Source organism: Narcine bancroftii, chromosome 4 (genome assembly GCF_036971445.1).
Source record: "Narcine bancroftii isolate sNarBan1 chromosome 4, sNarBan1.hap1, whole genome shotgun sequence".
In the NCBI taxonomy this organism is placed as follows: domain Eukaryota; kingdom Metazoa; phylum Chordata; class Chondrichthyes; order Torpediniformes; family Narcinidae; genus Narcine; species Narcine bancroftii.
In genome coordinates, this window is record NC_091472.1 from 200,363,588 (window position 1) to 200,378,261 (window position 14,674).

At 44.3% G+C, this 14,674-nt stretch overlaps 1 protein-coding gene across 24 annotated transcripts in view; it reads left to right on the top strand.

Annotated features, from left to right (window-relative positions):
- The window catches only part of depdc5 (DEP domain containing 5, GATOR1 subcomplex subunit), a 236,158-nt gene that overhangs the window by 152,736 nt on the left and 68,748 nt on the right, over window positions 1-14,674 (top strand). For all 24 annotated transcript variants that reach the window (XR_011356326.1, XM_069933595.1, XM_069933598.1 and 21 more), the window contains 5 exons: window positions 6,515-6,675; window positions 7,571-7,691; window positions 10,184-10,351; window positions 12,973-13,192; window positions 14,188-14,321. Coding sequence is in view for 23 of the 24 variants with exons in the window: in XM_069933595.1 (XP_069789696.1) it covers window positions 6,515-6,675; window positions 7,571-7,691; window positions 10,184-10,351; window positions 12,973-13,192; window positions 14,188-14,321 (804 nt within the window). In the remaining variant the exon portion in view is untranslated. The remainder of the gene's footprint in view (window positions 1-6,514; window positions 6,676-7,570; window positions 7,692-10,183; window positions 10,352-12,972; window positions 13,193-14,187; window positions 14,322-14,674) is intronic.

Below are 14,674 nucleotides of genomic sequence, written 5' to 3' on the forward strand. Positions count from 1 at the left end.
AAACTACAGTTCAATATTCTTGCTTCTGTGTTCAAAACCTTTCACAATAAAGGTTCTCATGGGAAGGGCTCGTGGGAAGCTGAGGAAGAAACTGCAGAGGCCCTTGCAGTTCTGGTCTGGAAGGATGCGGACGCAGTAACGAGGTTGCAGAGGCGATTTACAAGGATGCTGCCTGGATTGGAGAGCAAGCCTCATGAGCATTCTTTGGGTGAACTTCGTCTTTTCTCCTTAGTGTCAGAAGATGAGGGTGGCATGTTAGAAGTGTACAAGATGATGAGAGGCATTGATTGTGTGGATGGCCAGATGCTTTTTCCCAGGACTAAAATGACTAACACAAAGGGGTGTAGCCTTAAGGTGCTTGGGGAAAAAGTACAGGGGGATGCAAGAGGCAGGTTTTTCCACACAGAGAGTGGTGGGTGCATGGAATGTGCTGCCAGTAACAGTGGTGGAAGCAGGTACAATAAGATCTTTGAAGAGGCCATTAGATAGGTCCATGGACCTGAGTAAAAGAGGGTTATGTAGCGGGGAAATTCTAGGCAGTTGTTAGAATGGGTTATTAGGTCGACACAACACTGTGGGCTGAAGGGCCTGTGCAGTGCTGTAGATTTCTGTGTTCTGTATCTTTGGCCTTAATGAAATGCCAGAAAACTGGAGGGTTGCTATTATTGTGCCTTTATTTAAAAGGGCAGCAAGGAGAAGCCGGGTAACTGCCAGCCAGTGAACCTGACATCAGTGGTGGGAAAATAGCTGGAGGGGATTCTAAAGGAAAGGATCTACCTGCGTTTCGATAGTCAGGATCCGATTTGAGGTGCTCAGCATGAATTTGTGCATGGCAGATCTTGTTACAAAAGTGGTAGAGTTTTTAGAGGTGACAAAGGCAGTTGTACATTTGCATTTTAGCAAGGCCTTTGATAAAGCCCCATGTAGCAGGTTAGTCTGGATGGTTACATGAGCTGGCCTATTGGATTCCAAAATGGCTCACGGATCCCTCCGTCCCCTCTCCTCCAAGACGCCATCACCTTCTCTTCCTTCTCCTATCAGACAGCTACCCTTGGCCCTCAACCTGTCACTCTTCAGTTTCTACCCTCTTACCTGTGACCTCTCGCCTGTGTTCCTTCCCCCCCCCCCCCACCCCTACAATCTTTTTTTATTCAGATGCCTGCCTGTTTTTGCTGACATCTGACAAAGGACCCAAGCCCAGAACTTTGGCTTCCTTTTACTTCCTATGGATGCTGCATGACCTGCTGATTTGTAGGTTGCATAAAGGGAAGGAGGCAGCGAGTCGATGTGGAAGGATGTTTGTCTGTATCCACTAGTGCGTCACAGGGTCACGACCACTCATGTTGTCATCTTTATGAATGATTTGCATGGCAGTACTATTAAGATGATTTGTAAATTTGCAAATGACATTGGTGGACAGAAAAAGAAGGTATCTAGGTTTACAGGATCTGGATCAGTTGGGAAGGTGGGCCAAAGGATGGCAAATGGAATGTCGTCAAGTGTGAGGTGTTGCACCTTTGGGAGGTGAAACCAGCTTAGGACTTAAACAGTGAACGGCCCCTGGAGACTCTCATAGAACAGAGAGGGACCTTGGGGTACAGGGACATAATTCCTTGAAAGTGTCAACTCAGGTGGATGAGGTGGTGAAGGAGATGTTGGTTTCATTCGGTGGGGTATGGAGTACAAAAGTTTGGACCACGTGATTCAGCCATACATGGTGTAATGGGAGTACAGTGTGCAGTTCTAGGCACCCAGCTGTAGGAGGTTGGGTCGACATTCCCTGCAGCAAAGGAATCCAAGGGAAGAATTTATGAGGGGCATATATAAAGTTAATGCTCTGTTTTTGTTTTGTTTTCCCCCCCCCACCCCCCCAGGTTATATGATTGTAGAACCGGAGGATATAGGTTTAAGGTGAGAGGGGAGAGATTTAGGAGGGACCTGAGCTGCCAGAGGAAACTGCAGAAACAGACACAATTACAGCATTCAAGCAATATTTGGACAGATTTATGGATAGGAGGGATCTAGAGGGATGTGGAGAAAATGCAGGCAAATCTGACTAACCCAGAATGTCAGCATGGACTAGTTGGGCCGAACTGCCTGTTCTATGCTGTATGATTGTGACTATAAAGAGCAGCGTCCCATTTGTTTATTCTATGCCTACATTCCAACATTTAATAAAATGTTATATACCACCATGATGCTCAAATGGATCAGGTTAAAACTTGACTGAATTTGTTAGGCACTCTATGCTGGAGCCTCCTGTGCCCCTTAACAAGGAGGAGTGTAGCCATTAGTCACGGAAATGAGATGTTGCAAATAGTGCGGGACATTGGGATGTGGTAGAAATCACAGAGGCCTCATTGAAGGAGGAGCTGAGCTTATGGAATGGAAGGCATTTCATCAGCCACGGAAGATTAGCATGTGAAGAAACTCACAAATTGAGTTCCATAGCTTGGATTCCAATGCCAGTCACCTCCCCATTCATGTGAGAGATACTATTTATAGTCATGTAATAAAACAGAAATGTAAATTTACTTGAAATTGTCTTAGTCTGCAGACAGAGATTTTCCATTTGCATTAGCATTGCCCAGCCCCCCTTACAGTCAGAGAAAGAGAAGCAGGAGAGAGGCTCTCCAGCCGCTCAGAACTCCAGTTCAAACCATCGGCAACCCGAGACCAGATCCAAACCTCCGTCGTGATGAGCAAGCAGTCAGACTCAAATGGTCTGCTTTGCGCTGCAATTGCCATTGAAGTTGCTTGAGCAGGAACATCTGGGAAGTCACGTGATGGAGTAGTGGCCGGTCAGGGAACTCCAGCCCTCTCCGGAAAAGTTTTAAAAAAAACACACAAAACACAAAGGCACAAACGTAAAAATTAAAACAAAGTGAAAGTAAAGGTGGGAAGAAAATGGCAGCGAAGAAAGAAAAGTTGAAAGCAATGGGAAGAAGAGAAGAAGAAAGAACGTCGGAAGAAGAAGGTGAAGGCCTTACCTGTCCGAGGAGGCCCGCCGCAGAGAGAGAAGCCCGCTCCCTAAGGTCAGTTGAAGTCCCGAGCTCGGGACTACAAAAATGGCTCACGGAGCCAAGTAAAAGTGCGCAACTGCGCATGCGCAAGAAAAAAAAACACTGACGGGAGGGGGGACCAGCTGAGGAGTCGATCTCCACAGCTGAGAATGACAGCTGCAACACAACAACAGGAAGAGAACATAGAAAACAATGAGAACAAGAAAGAAGAGAGTAAAAAGAAAACAAGGAAATAACATGACCAAACCAAAGGAAGAAGAAGAAGAACATAGAGAAATGGAAGAAGAAGGGAAAGGCAAGACAATGGATATATATATATTTTTTAAAGAATGTATGGAATCAGTAAAAGAATGGCAATTACAAGAATTTAGTGAAATAAAAAGAAGAATTAAAAGTGCAGAAGAAAAAATGAATAGATTAGAGATGGTCATGTCGGATATAGGAAAAAGAGTGGACAAGGTGGAAGAACGAGAAACAGCCGTAGAAATGGAAGTAGAGGACTTAAAAAAGAAATTAGAAGAATCTAATAAAAAAGTTAGAGACACAAGAGCTGTTAGCTCAGAAGATAGATATAATGGAAAATTATAATAGAAGAAATAATATAAAGATAGTGGGCCTTAAGGAAGATGAAGAAGGCAAGAATATGAGAGAATTTATACGATTGGATCCCCAGGGTCCTAGGAAGACCAGAATTACAGGAAGAAATGGAAATAGAAAGGGCACATAGAACATTAGCCCCGAAACCACAGCCACAACAAAAACCAAGATCCATTTTAGTAAAATTCTTAAGATATACAACAAGAGAAAATATATTGGAGAAAGCAATGAAGAAAATAAGAGAAGACAAAAAGCCACTGGAATACAAAGGTCAAAAAAAATTTTTCTATCCAGACATAAGTTTTGGACTCCTGAAGAAGAGAAAGGAGTTTAATACAGCAAAAGCGATCCTATGGAAAAAAGGATATAAATTTATGCTAAAGTACCCAGTGGTACTTAAAATAGTTATTCCAGGGCAACAAAACAGACTATTCTCGGATCCGGAGGAAGCACGAAAATTTGCAGAACAACTACAAAACAGGCAGAGAGAATGAAGACATGTAACGAGAGTAAAAATGACCACGAACTATATATATGTGTGTGTGTGTGTGTATGTATATATGTGTGTACATGAGTGTATCCGTATTTAAAGGAAAATATATAGAGTATAGATAAGAATTAATAAGGGAAAGAAAGGGAAGAGAGGAAGTAAGGAGGGAATTAAGAGAGTGACCTTTGTTATATATGAAAATTGAAATCTTTTCTGGGGGGGCTGGGTGGGGAGGAGTTACGGTCACTGCGAAATCAGTTGACGCTTGCGAGTGAATTCGCAAATCCAAATGGAGAGGGGAGATGTGGTTGCCCGACAAGGGATAAAGGGCAACTCAGGAAGGGGAGGGGATAGTGGGGTTAAAGAAATTTTAGATAGGAGAATAAGGGAAATGTTTGATGTTTTAGAAATGTTGTCTTATAAAGTGTTCAAAACAAGAAAGCAGAAATGGATAAGAAGGAAAGGTGATGATGAGGAAACGGAAAGGAAAGATAAACAAAGTATGAAATGGCTACGTTGAACTATATGACTTTAAATATTAACGGAATACATAACCAAATCAAAAGGAAGAAATTGCTAAATTTACTGAAAAAAGAAGTTGCTTGAGCAGACCAGCTGGGCCATGACACTGAAGACCTGAGAATGGACACTGAAGAAAAGTCTGAGGCCAGAGTTCTCATGCTTTGAGAGCTGCTGCTGATGAGCCAGAAGCACCCGTTCATTCCAGCAGGTGGCAGTGTTTTACTGTACTTTTACCCAACTCTGGCAGCAAGGATTGGAATTGTAATTTTCACTTTAAAGTTGCAAGCAGTCTTTGTAACTTCCCTTCTACTCTCATGGTGCAGTTGTCTGAGGCATTGGTGAGGCACCATTTGGACGATTTTGGTCACTGTGCTCTCAGAAAGATGTTGCCAAGCTGAGGAAGGTGCAGAGCAGATTTATGAGGATTATGCCAGGTCTCAGGGGGACATAGGTGAGGGGGGGGGAGGGGGAAGATTTAACATAAACCTAAGGGATTACTTTTCACACAGAGGGTGGTAGGTGTGTGGAACGGGCTGTCAGAAGAGGTGGTTGAGGCAGGTACTGTTGCAATGATTGAGAAGCATTTGTACAGTTGCACAGATTGGAAGGGTTTAGAGGGATATGGGCCAAAGGTGGGACGAGTGAGGGTTGATGTGGGCAGGTTGGGCCAAAGGGCCTTTTTCCACGCTGTGTGATGTTGCGCCTCATTTGTGTTTGCTTTGGACGTGTCTATCAGTGCCACCCTTGGTCTGGATTTTGTCTGCTGGCTTCTCTGTGACATACTGCGTGGATAACATCAGGTCCAAGCAACACTTGTCTCCCGAAATACTGTTCAATTAAGGGAAGTACAGTTAGGACAATGTTATTACGACGCCAGTGACTTGGGATCGAATCTACCACTGTCTGCTTCCTCTGGGCAGTCCGGTTTCTTCCAAAGATGTGTGGGGTTAATAGGTTAATTGGTCACATGGGTGTATTTGGGCAGCACGGACTCAAGGGCTGGAATGGCCTGTTACCGTGCTGTATCTCCAAATTAAATGAAGTCACCAAATGCCTTGCAGAAGCTCGAACTAGCTATTATCAATATACCTTCACTGTGTTGGTGAGAGCAGCTGGGTTGCCCTGACTGCATGCCAGTGGTCATCCTTTAGGATGCCCTGAGGTGACTGGAACTAAGCATCAACTGAGAGCCTCCAGCGTTGGTGAGTGTGTGGCCTCTCCTGCACAATGCGCACCGCGAGGGTTTGGACACTCGCGTAGCATCTGTCGTTCTGGGCTGGATCCAGACCATCGAACCCGACGTGAGCCTCTCCTGGAGAGCAAGGATTCAAAGCTCCAAGGTTCGTTCACCTGCTTTGCTTGCCTCCAGGGAAGGCTGACTATATCACCGGAGCAACCTCGCAGGCCAGCTGGGATCGCAGCCGGGTCAGGGTGGCTGGGGCTCACTGTAGTCACTCAGTTCCATCTCAGTACCTTCACACTGAGAGCAGTTTGTGGCCCTGTCTGTTGGAGATGCATTGGCACTGGGGGAAGTGGGTTGAGGTGTACAACATGTTAGTAGGCCCTTCTGTCCATCACCTCCATGCTGACCCTGTTTGTCCATCTGCTCTAATCCTGTTTAACTGCATTAGGTCTATATACTTTTGTGCCTTGTCTGTGCCTGTACTTGTCTGAAAGCCTCTTAAAAGTCGTGTTGCATCTCATTCTACTGCCTCCTCTAGCTAGGAGTTCCAGATATCTGTGTAAAAAATTTTTTAAATTCCCCTTATATCCTCTTTAAAGCTCCTTCCTCCCACCTGTTCCCTGAGCCCTTGTGTATTGATTCCCGACCACGGAGAGAGGCACAAAGTTCTTGCTGACCTTTACCCTCTGGTTGTTCCAGGAGAGACGAGGATGGGCCCATCATGTCCGCCCAGCAGGTGTTTGAGGAGTTCATTTGCCAGCGCCTCATGCAGGGGTACCAGATCATCGTGCAGCCAAAGAACAAGCTGTCCAGCACTGTGGTCCCGGCTCCCCTCAGCAGCAGTCCACTCTACAGTCGAGGTAAGGAGCCTGGCTGGACCCCGATGGTCTGGTGAAGGCGGTGGTCACTGAGCTGGTGCGGCAGCAGGACAGACACAGTCTCAGCTGATTCACTAACCTGTGGCAGCCTTTCTTTACAGGGCTGTCAATGTTTACCTGGGGGCAGGCATGTGAAGTGAGCCAAGCTCCTGCTTACTGAGCCCAATCACTGGGGGGTCATCAACTGAACGTGCAGGCGATGGATTGCCGTTTGGATGGGGTGTGGGAGTTGGCTTGCAATTGTATCTGTCCTGTCTCCACTAGGAAAGGAAGGCTCATTGGACAGGGAGATGGAGGTCCTTTGGCCCACGGACTCTGCATTCTCTGCTGACCACCTCTTTCATCTCATCCTGCTTTTCTCACCCTGCATTCTCCTCATCTGCCCCCCAGATTCTACCCCTCCTTCACACATAAGGGGCAAACTGCAACCCCGTGCAGCGCAGGCGGAGTTGATTGCAGCTCCGTGCGGCGCAGGCGGAGTTGATTGGAGCTGCGCACAACACTGGCCGAGTCGATCGCCTTCACCATCCAAAGGCAGTGATTCCTGTTCCCTCTTCGCTGCCCCTAAAGGCTCTGAATCCTTGTGCCTGGACCAAAGTCTGAGGACTGAAAGATGCCAGGCAGAGATGGACTGTGCTTTGTAATGTAAGCATTGTGGGAGAAAAGGTTACAGGGAGAAATCTGATCTTCTTCCCCCATCAGGTGGGAGTCTGACCATCACACCTACTGCCCCCTTCACTCCTCCCTGGGATCCAACAGTGCTTCGGTGACTACCTGGTTGATCACTTGTCACCCCTACCAACCGTAAAGCTAACACTTTGCGAGTTCATCTGATGGCAGCAGGGTTTGATCACTGGTTTTCTCCCCGTGTCTGCAGGCCTGGTCTCCAGGAACAAGCTGGAAGAAGAGGAGATCTCGTTCTGGCTGAGCATGGGGCGCACCTTCCACAAGGTCTGCTTGAAGAACAAGATGATCACTGTCACTCGCTACCTTCCTAAGTAAGTGAGGTGTGCCTGGTCCATCCTGACGTTTCCCTACTTGGTGTCTGGGCAGGTTTGGTCAAGAAACTGTACTTGCCTTCCTGCAGTGCGCGAACGTGCTGCATAAACTCAGCAGGTCACGATGCAGCCATATGAAGTAAACAATGTTTTTGGCCTGGGCCCTCGGTCAGGGATATGGAACAGCAGCAGGCACCTGAATAAAGTGTGTGGGGGGTGGGGAGTGGAGTAGAAGGAGGAGTGGGGAGGAAAGGGGCAAGGGGAGAATGACAGGCTAACAGGTAACAAGTTAGAGGTGGATACAGGTGGGAGGGGAGAAGAGGAAGAAGCTGAAAATCATGGGGGGGGAAGGGTAGCTCTCTGATAGGAGAGAGAAGGGGATGAGGAGCTGAATGGAGGGGGGGAAGAAAGGTAGGGAAACTCAGGGGGAGATGTTCAACAGAAAATGGACACGTCAATGTTAATGCTATCTGGTGGGAAACTGCCAAGACGGAATATTAGGAGCTGTTCTAATTTGCCATTTAAATGGCAAGCACAAGCAATCCGATACCTAGGGATCAGGTTAGATCATAACTTAAGCTACTTGTACAAACTAAATTATCAGCCACTAATAAATAAATTGCAGGAAGACTTAGAACATTGGAAAGAATTACCGATAATGTTGATAGGGAGGGTAAACTGCATTAAAATGAACATGATCCCAAGGATACAATACTTATTTCAATCACTGCCAATTCCCTTAACATGAAATTATTTAATGAACTAAAGAGAATAATAAGGAAATTCTTGTGGAAAAGGGGGAAACCGAGGGTGGCGTTAGATGAATTAACACAGAGGTATAACCAAGGTGGTTTGCAGTTACCAAACTTTAAAAATTATTATAGAGCTGCACAATTAAGGTATTTATCAGATTTTTACCAGACAAGGGAAAAACCAGACTGGACTAAGATAGAACTAGATAAAATAGGGGAAAAAATACCAGAACATATACTTTATAAGTGGGATGAAAAACTGGTGCAATATAAAAGCTCACCAGTATTGCATCATTTACTTAATATATGGAAAAAGATCCACTTAGAAAGGAAAAAAATGAATTAACAAATACCAAAATTGTTATTGACACAAAATGCACTAATCCCTTTTACAATAGATAACCTTTCCTTTAAAGAATGGGAGAGAAAAGGAATCAAATGAATAGAAAATTGTTTTTTGGGAAATAATTTATTAACATTTGAACATTATTAACATTGAAGTACAAATATGGAATAACTCATGGTACAATGTTTGCATATCATCAACTGAAAGCTTATTTAAAGGATAAATTGGGAAACAAACTGAGATTACCAGAAGGAAGCAGCTTTGAATATGTGATTACAGACACAATGATAATTAAAAGATTTATAATGAACGTACATTAAGCTGCAAGATAAGGAAAATGATGAAATAGGCTATAAACCTAAACAAAAGTGGGAAAAGGATTTAAACATAAGGTTAAAAAATGAAGCATTGGAAAAGTTATGTTCTGGAACTATGAAGAATATAATAAATACAAGGTTACGCATGATACAGTATAATTGGTTACACAGGTTATATATCATGCCTCAAAAGTTAAAAGAATGGGATCCAACATTATCAGATAGATGTTTTCACTGTAAGAAGGTAATGGGAACAATAGTACATGCAATTTGGGCTTGTGAGAAAGTGAAAATATTTTGGGAAGATCGAAATCAGATATTAAATAAAATAACTAAAAATAACATACCAAAAAATCCAGAGATCTTTCTTCTAAGTAACATAAGAAGTAAGGAATTAGGCCTCAAATTGAATAATGCGCAAAAAACATTTATTATGATAGCCTTAGCAGCAGCAAAAAAATGTGTAATGTCAACTTGGAAAATGGAAGAGAGCCTGAGAATACAGCAATGGTACATGGAAATGAATAAAGTATTCCATTGGAAAACAATAACATATAATTTACAAAAGAAAGTCACATTATTTGAACAAATTTGGGAACCATACGTGGAACATAACAGAGAGGGCTTACCTCGGACCTCCACCCTCTAAAATGATAAGAAGACAAAACGACTTGATTCAGTGTGTAAAAGTAGGTGACACATTTTTCTTATTTATTTTTCATTGTGTGAAGACATTGATTCATGGTTATATTGTATTGTATATGTTGAATATTTATTGGTTTTGGAGGGGGTGGGAAGAGGGTGGGGGGGTGAAAAAGGGAGAAAGTGCCACTGTGTGTATTTAATGAGAAACGTTTGTATATATTTTGGTTGATATGGTTCACAGTGTGAAAAATAAAACAATATTTTTTTTAAAAGCATGAATAGGGGACAGAGGTTTCATGATTGCATTGGATTGGTGGTGCACGCTCGAAGGGCTGAATGGCCTTCTGCTCCTATTTTCTGTGGAGCAGTGGGGAGGGCAGAGCCTGTCCCTAGCAGCAGCGTTCTGATTGTTGCTGTCTCTGTCTCTATCAGGTACCCCTATGAATCTGCTCAGATCCAGTACATTTACAATCTCTGTCCGCCACATTCCAGCACCGAGTTTGTGTCATGCTGGGTTGAGTTCTCCCATGAGTGTCTGGAGGAGTACAAGTGGAATTACTTGGATCAGTACATCTGCTCGTCAGGCTCTGAGGACTTCAGGTTTGTGTCTCCCTAACAACCCCCACCCACCCCCAGGCAGTGGCTTGCGGAACCCTGTGGGTCACCATTCCCATTCCCCAGCCTCCTAGACAGGGTGAGGACGCTAGCTCCCTCCACTGACATTGGTGGATCCCTGTGGTAGTCCTCACCCTGACAACCGAAGCAGATGTCATCCCTAGTTGACCTCAAACATTGAAAGTGGTTATAAATGGCCACCCCCTAAGCTTGAAAACGTCCAACAGAGTTGAGACTATAAGCCTCTAAATTGTCAGTGGGAATTAGACAGATACATAGGCAGATCACAGAAGGGTGTAAAAGCAATAAGGTAATCATTCATCTTTCCCAATGGGATTGCCAAGGAGATTAAATGGGGTGGAATTTGTAAAGAGCATCCAAGAGATGTCTGAAGCAGAAAGCCTACGAGGGATGGGCCTGTACTTGATCTTGTCTTAGGGACATGCAGGCGATTGAAGAGTCCGTGGTGGGGGGGGGGGGGTGGGCGGGAGGGGTGGGCGGGAGAATCCCTTTGGGGGCAGTGATCATAGTTCGGTAAATTTCAAGGTAATTATGCAGAAAGTTGGTCCTCGGGTTGGGAGCCCTAAACAGGGGGAAGCTGGACTTTGATCGTGAGACAGGACCTTGGGAAAGGCTACTGAGAGCAGCTGCTGGTGGGGAAACAACATGCGATCAGTGGGAGGTGTTTAGATCAAGGCAGGAGAGAGATCAGAGTCAGCATGTCCCTGTTAAGGTAAGAGGCAAAAAATAGTAAAATTAGAGAACGCTGGTTAACGAAGGATATTGATGGTTTGATCAGGAGGGAAAAAAGGAAGGGGTTTGAAAATTAATGATTATTGAGTCACTTGACATTTGCAGGGGACATGGGTTAAGACGAGAAGGGAATTAGGAGAACAGAAAGGGTTATTGAAGTGAACTTGGTATGTAAGGCAAATCCTATCATCTTTATATTGAAGAGAATGGTGAAGGAAATAATAGGTCCCATCATGAACCATAGGCAAGGTCTATGAGTGGATCCATGGGATTTGAGCAGGGTCCTAAACAAATGTTCCTGGGCATTCATCAGGGAGAAGGACATGGAGGTTGGAGAGTTAAGGGAGTGATGACACTGAGATTCTGGAGCATGTCTGTCTCAGGATGAAAGAAGTGCTGGAAATAATGAAGTACATTAGGATGGATAACCCCACAGGACTGGATGACATCCATGCAAATATGCTAATAGAAATAAGGGAGAAGATCACTAGGGATCCACTTTTTATTTGCATCTTTGATAGCCTAGAGGATTGCATATGTTGTCCCTTTGTTCAGAAAGCCCGGTGACCTTTGCAACAATGGTAGAGAAGTTGAGGGAGAAGATTCTGAGGATTAATATCTGTGTTCACTTGGAAAGGCAGGGACCTATTCGGAAGAGGCAGTGCAGTTTTTTTTTGCAGGGGAGATCGTGTCTCACAAGATTGAGTTTCTCAAGGAGGGATCCAGGGAAATTGATGAAGGCAGAGCAATAGACATGGTGTATGTGGACTTTTGAAAAGCTTTTGACATGGTCCCAGATGGTAGGCTGCTCCATAAAGTTAAAAAGATCCGAGGCACGTTGGTGAATTGGATCCAAAACTCGCTGGGTGATAGGTTCCAGAGGGTGGTGATTTTGACTGGAAGTCGATAACCAAATGGTGTACTGCAGGGTTAGTGGTGGAGCCTTTGTTGTGTGCCACATAATGTTGAAGGGGTGGTGGAGGGGGCGGTGGGGGGGGGGAACAAAATTAGTAAATTTGAAGACAAAATTGGTGGAATTGATCAGGTAAAGAAAGTTGTTTGTAGATACAGCAGGATAGAGATCAGCTGGAAAGTTGGGCAGAGAGGCAGCAGATGGAAATTAATCCAGACAAGTGTGATGTAATGCACTGGAGCATCCAATGTTTACAGGACATACACAGTCAATGGAAGGGACCTTAGGAACCTCGATGTAGTAAAGAAATTTAGAGTGCAAACCTTAACTCCCTGAAAATGGATAGGGAAGTGAAGAAGGTGTTTGGTATCCTTCAAAGACCGAGGCATTGAGTTCAAGTATTGGGGCATCATGTTGCACCATTCGTGTAGGCTTAGAATATGGTTTACAGTTCTGGTTGCCACACTTTGGGAAGGATATGGAGGCAAGCGAGAGAGTTCAGAAGAGATTCTCCAGGGTGTTGCTTGGAATGGGAGGGGGAGGGAGGGACTTGGGAAAGGGATGTACAATTACAATATGTTGGGATTCCAATAGGATTTTCAAGCTTTATATTGATAGACATTTGGCCAGGACTTAAATAGGAAAGGAGTAAAGGGCCCTGAGCCTCATGCAGACAAACGGGATTAATGTGGACAGACATTTGGATTGGGATGGGTGAGGCAGGCTGACAGGGCTTGCCTTGGTGAGATGGGAAATTCTTTCACTCTGAGGGATCCGTATCTTTGGAATTTTCCACCCTGTGGACTTTGGGTACATCAAAGGCATGGTGATAAGCCTTCAGGAATGAGGATTGGATGGAGTATGCACAACTTGAAGGACTGATTCTGCCAATAAATGGAAGGAGCCACAGTGCCTCCTATACTGATTTTGTGCTCCACAGCTTGATCGAGTCCCTGAAGTTCTGGCGGACGAGGTTTCTGCTGTTACCAGCCTGTGTCACAGCCACCAAACGGATTGTGGAGGGTGAGAGCCACTGCGATGTTTATGGGGAGAAGCTACGATCTGACCAGGAGGAGTGGCAGCTTCTGGACGGCTTCATCCGCTTTGTGGAGGGTTTGAATCGGATTCGGAGAAGGCATCGCTCTGACAGAATCATCAGGGTGAGGTGGTCTCATTGCTCTCCACAAAAGCACGAGTGAAGCGAAGAGCTTTGTTTTGTGTGAATCTGAGGTTAATGGTTCCTATTAATTCTACTGCCAAAGTTCTGGCTTATCTTTTCAAGGTCGCAGGTGTCTGGCCAGCTTTTGGCTCAATTTCAAACTGCGCAATTCACAGACAGGTTTTCATGGTTTCGAGAATATTCTATTAATACAGCGTAGATGCCTCTTGCTTTAAATTAAGTTAATTCTTTTAGACAAATTTTATGAGCCTTTCTTCCAAACAAAGTTAACAATTAAAATTTTTCTTTGAATCAAAATATAGATGACCCTTTCCTTATTCTAATATATCCTAATTTCAAAGTATCATCTTCCAAAGACATGAGCTACGATATACCGAATTTCGATCATGTTAATCCAACAAATCCAACTCTGTGGCTGCTGCTTTATGTAGCTTTAATTCATTGATAAAAGGGATAAATATTTTGCATTGGTTCACATTAAGACTTTCATAATGATGAATAACAAAGCATTTACTGAATAATGATACAAAAAATATGTAGAGATACTATCTTAAAGGAATACATAACGGTATTTAAAGAGACAAAAAAATTCAAAGAAAAATTTCTCGTGCTCACGCCGTTACATCCTGAAGAATAATGAGCAAGCCGTTAGCCTGTGCTGATATTACGGCATATTACATCACAGTAAATGTGGTAACACTACAAACAATAGCACTCCTAAGAGATAGGTACAAAATTAACTAAGAGTTTAAAAAAAACACAAGGTTTTAATTTTTACAGTATTGAGTTCAAGATTTCAGCATCAGCAGTCTCCTGTGATTCCAGCTGGCAGAGTAAGATGGGACTGCTCCTTTCGCCGACTGTTACCTTCCGACTGTAATGACTGATTCTAACTAGACTGTCATCCATTGGAACCAGCGCTTTCCCAAATGTGACTCTTGTTTGACTAACTCAGGCTTTCCTCTTCCATTTCAGAAAGCAGTCCCCATCAAAGGCCTGCAGGTGACCGGGTCCCTGTCTGGTTATTCCCCCGAACAAGCAGGCCCACCTCTCGGGAAGAAGGGGACCTCAGCTTTGTCGGCCTTGTTGGAGATGGAGGCCAACCAGAGGTGAGATGGTGGAGTGACTGTACAATCGTTACTAAGCCAAGAGACATCAAGGTCAATGCTCACAGATAAGAGGGAGATCGGAGTGAATCCCCACAAATCTGAGGGACTATATGAATAAATTAATAAATATCGTTTCGTATATATGAGTCTCGGATGGTTAGTGTGAGCAGTTCCTTTGATCGTTCACCATTCTCACTACTCGTGGGAAGAAGTTGTCCCTCAGCCTGGTGATGCTGGACCTGATCCTCCTATAATCTCTTCCCCGATGGGAACAGCTGAAAGATGCTGTGTGCAGGGTGGAAGGGATCCTCAATGATTTTCTGCACCCTCTTCGGATACGATCCCAATGGATC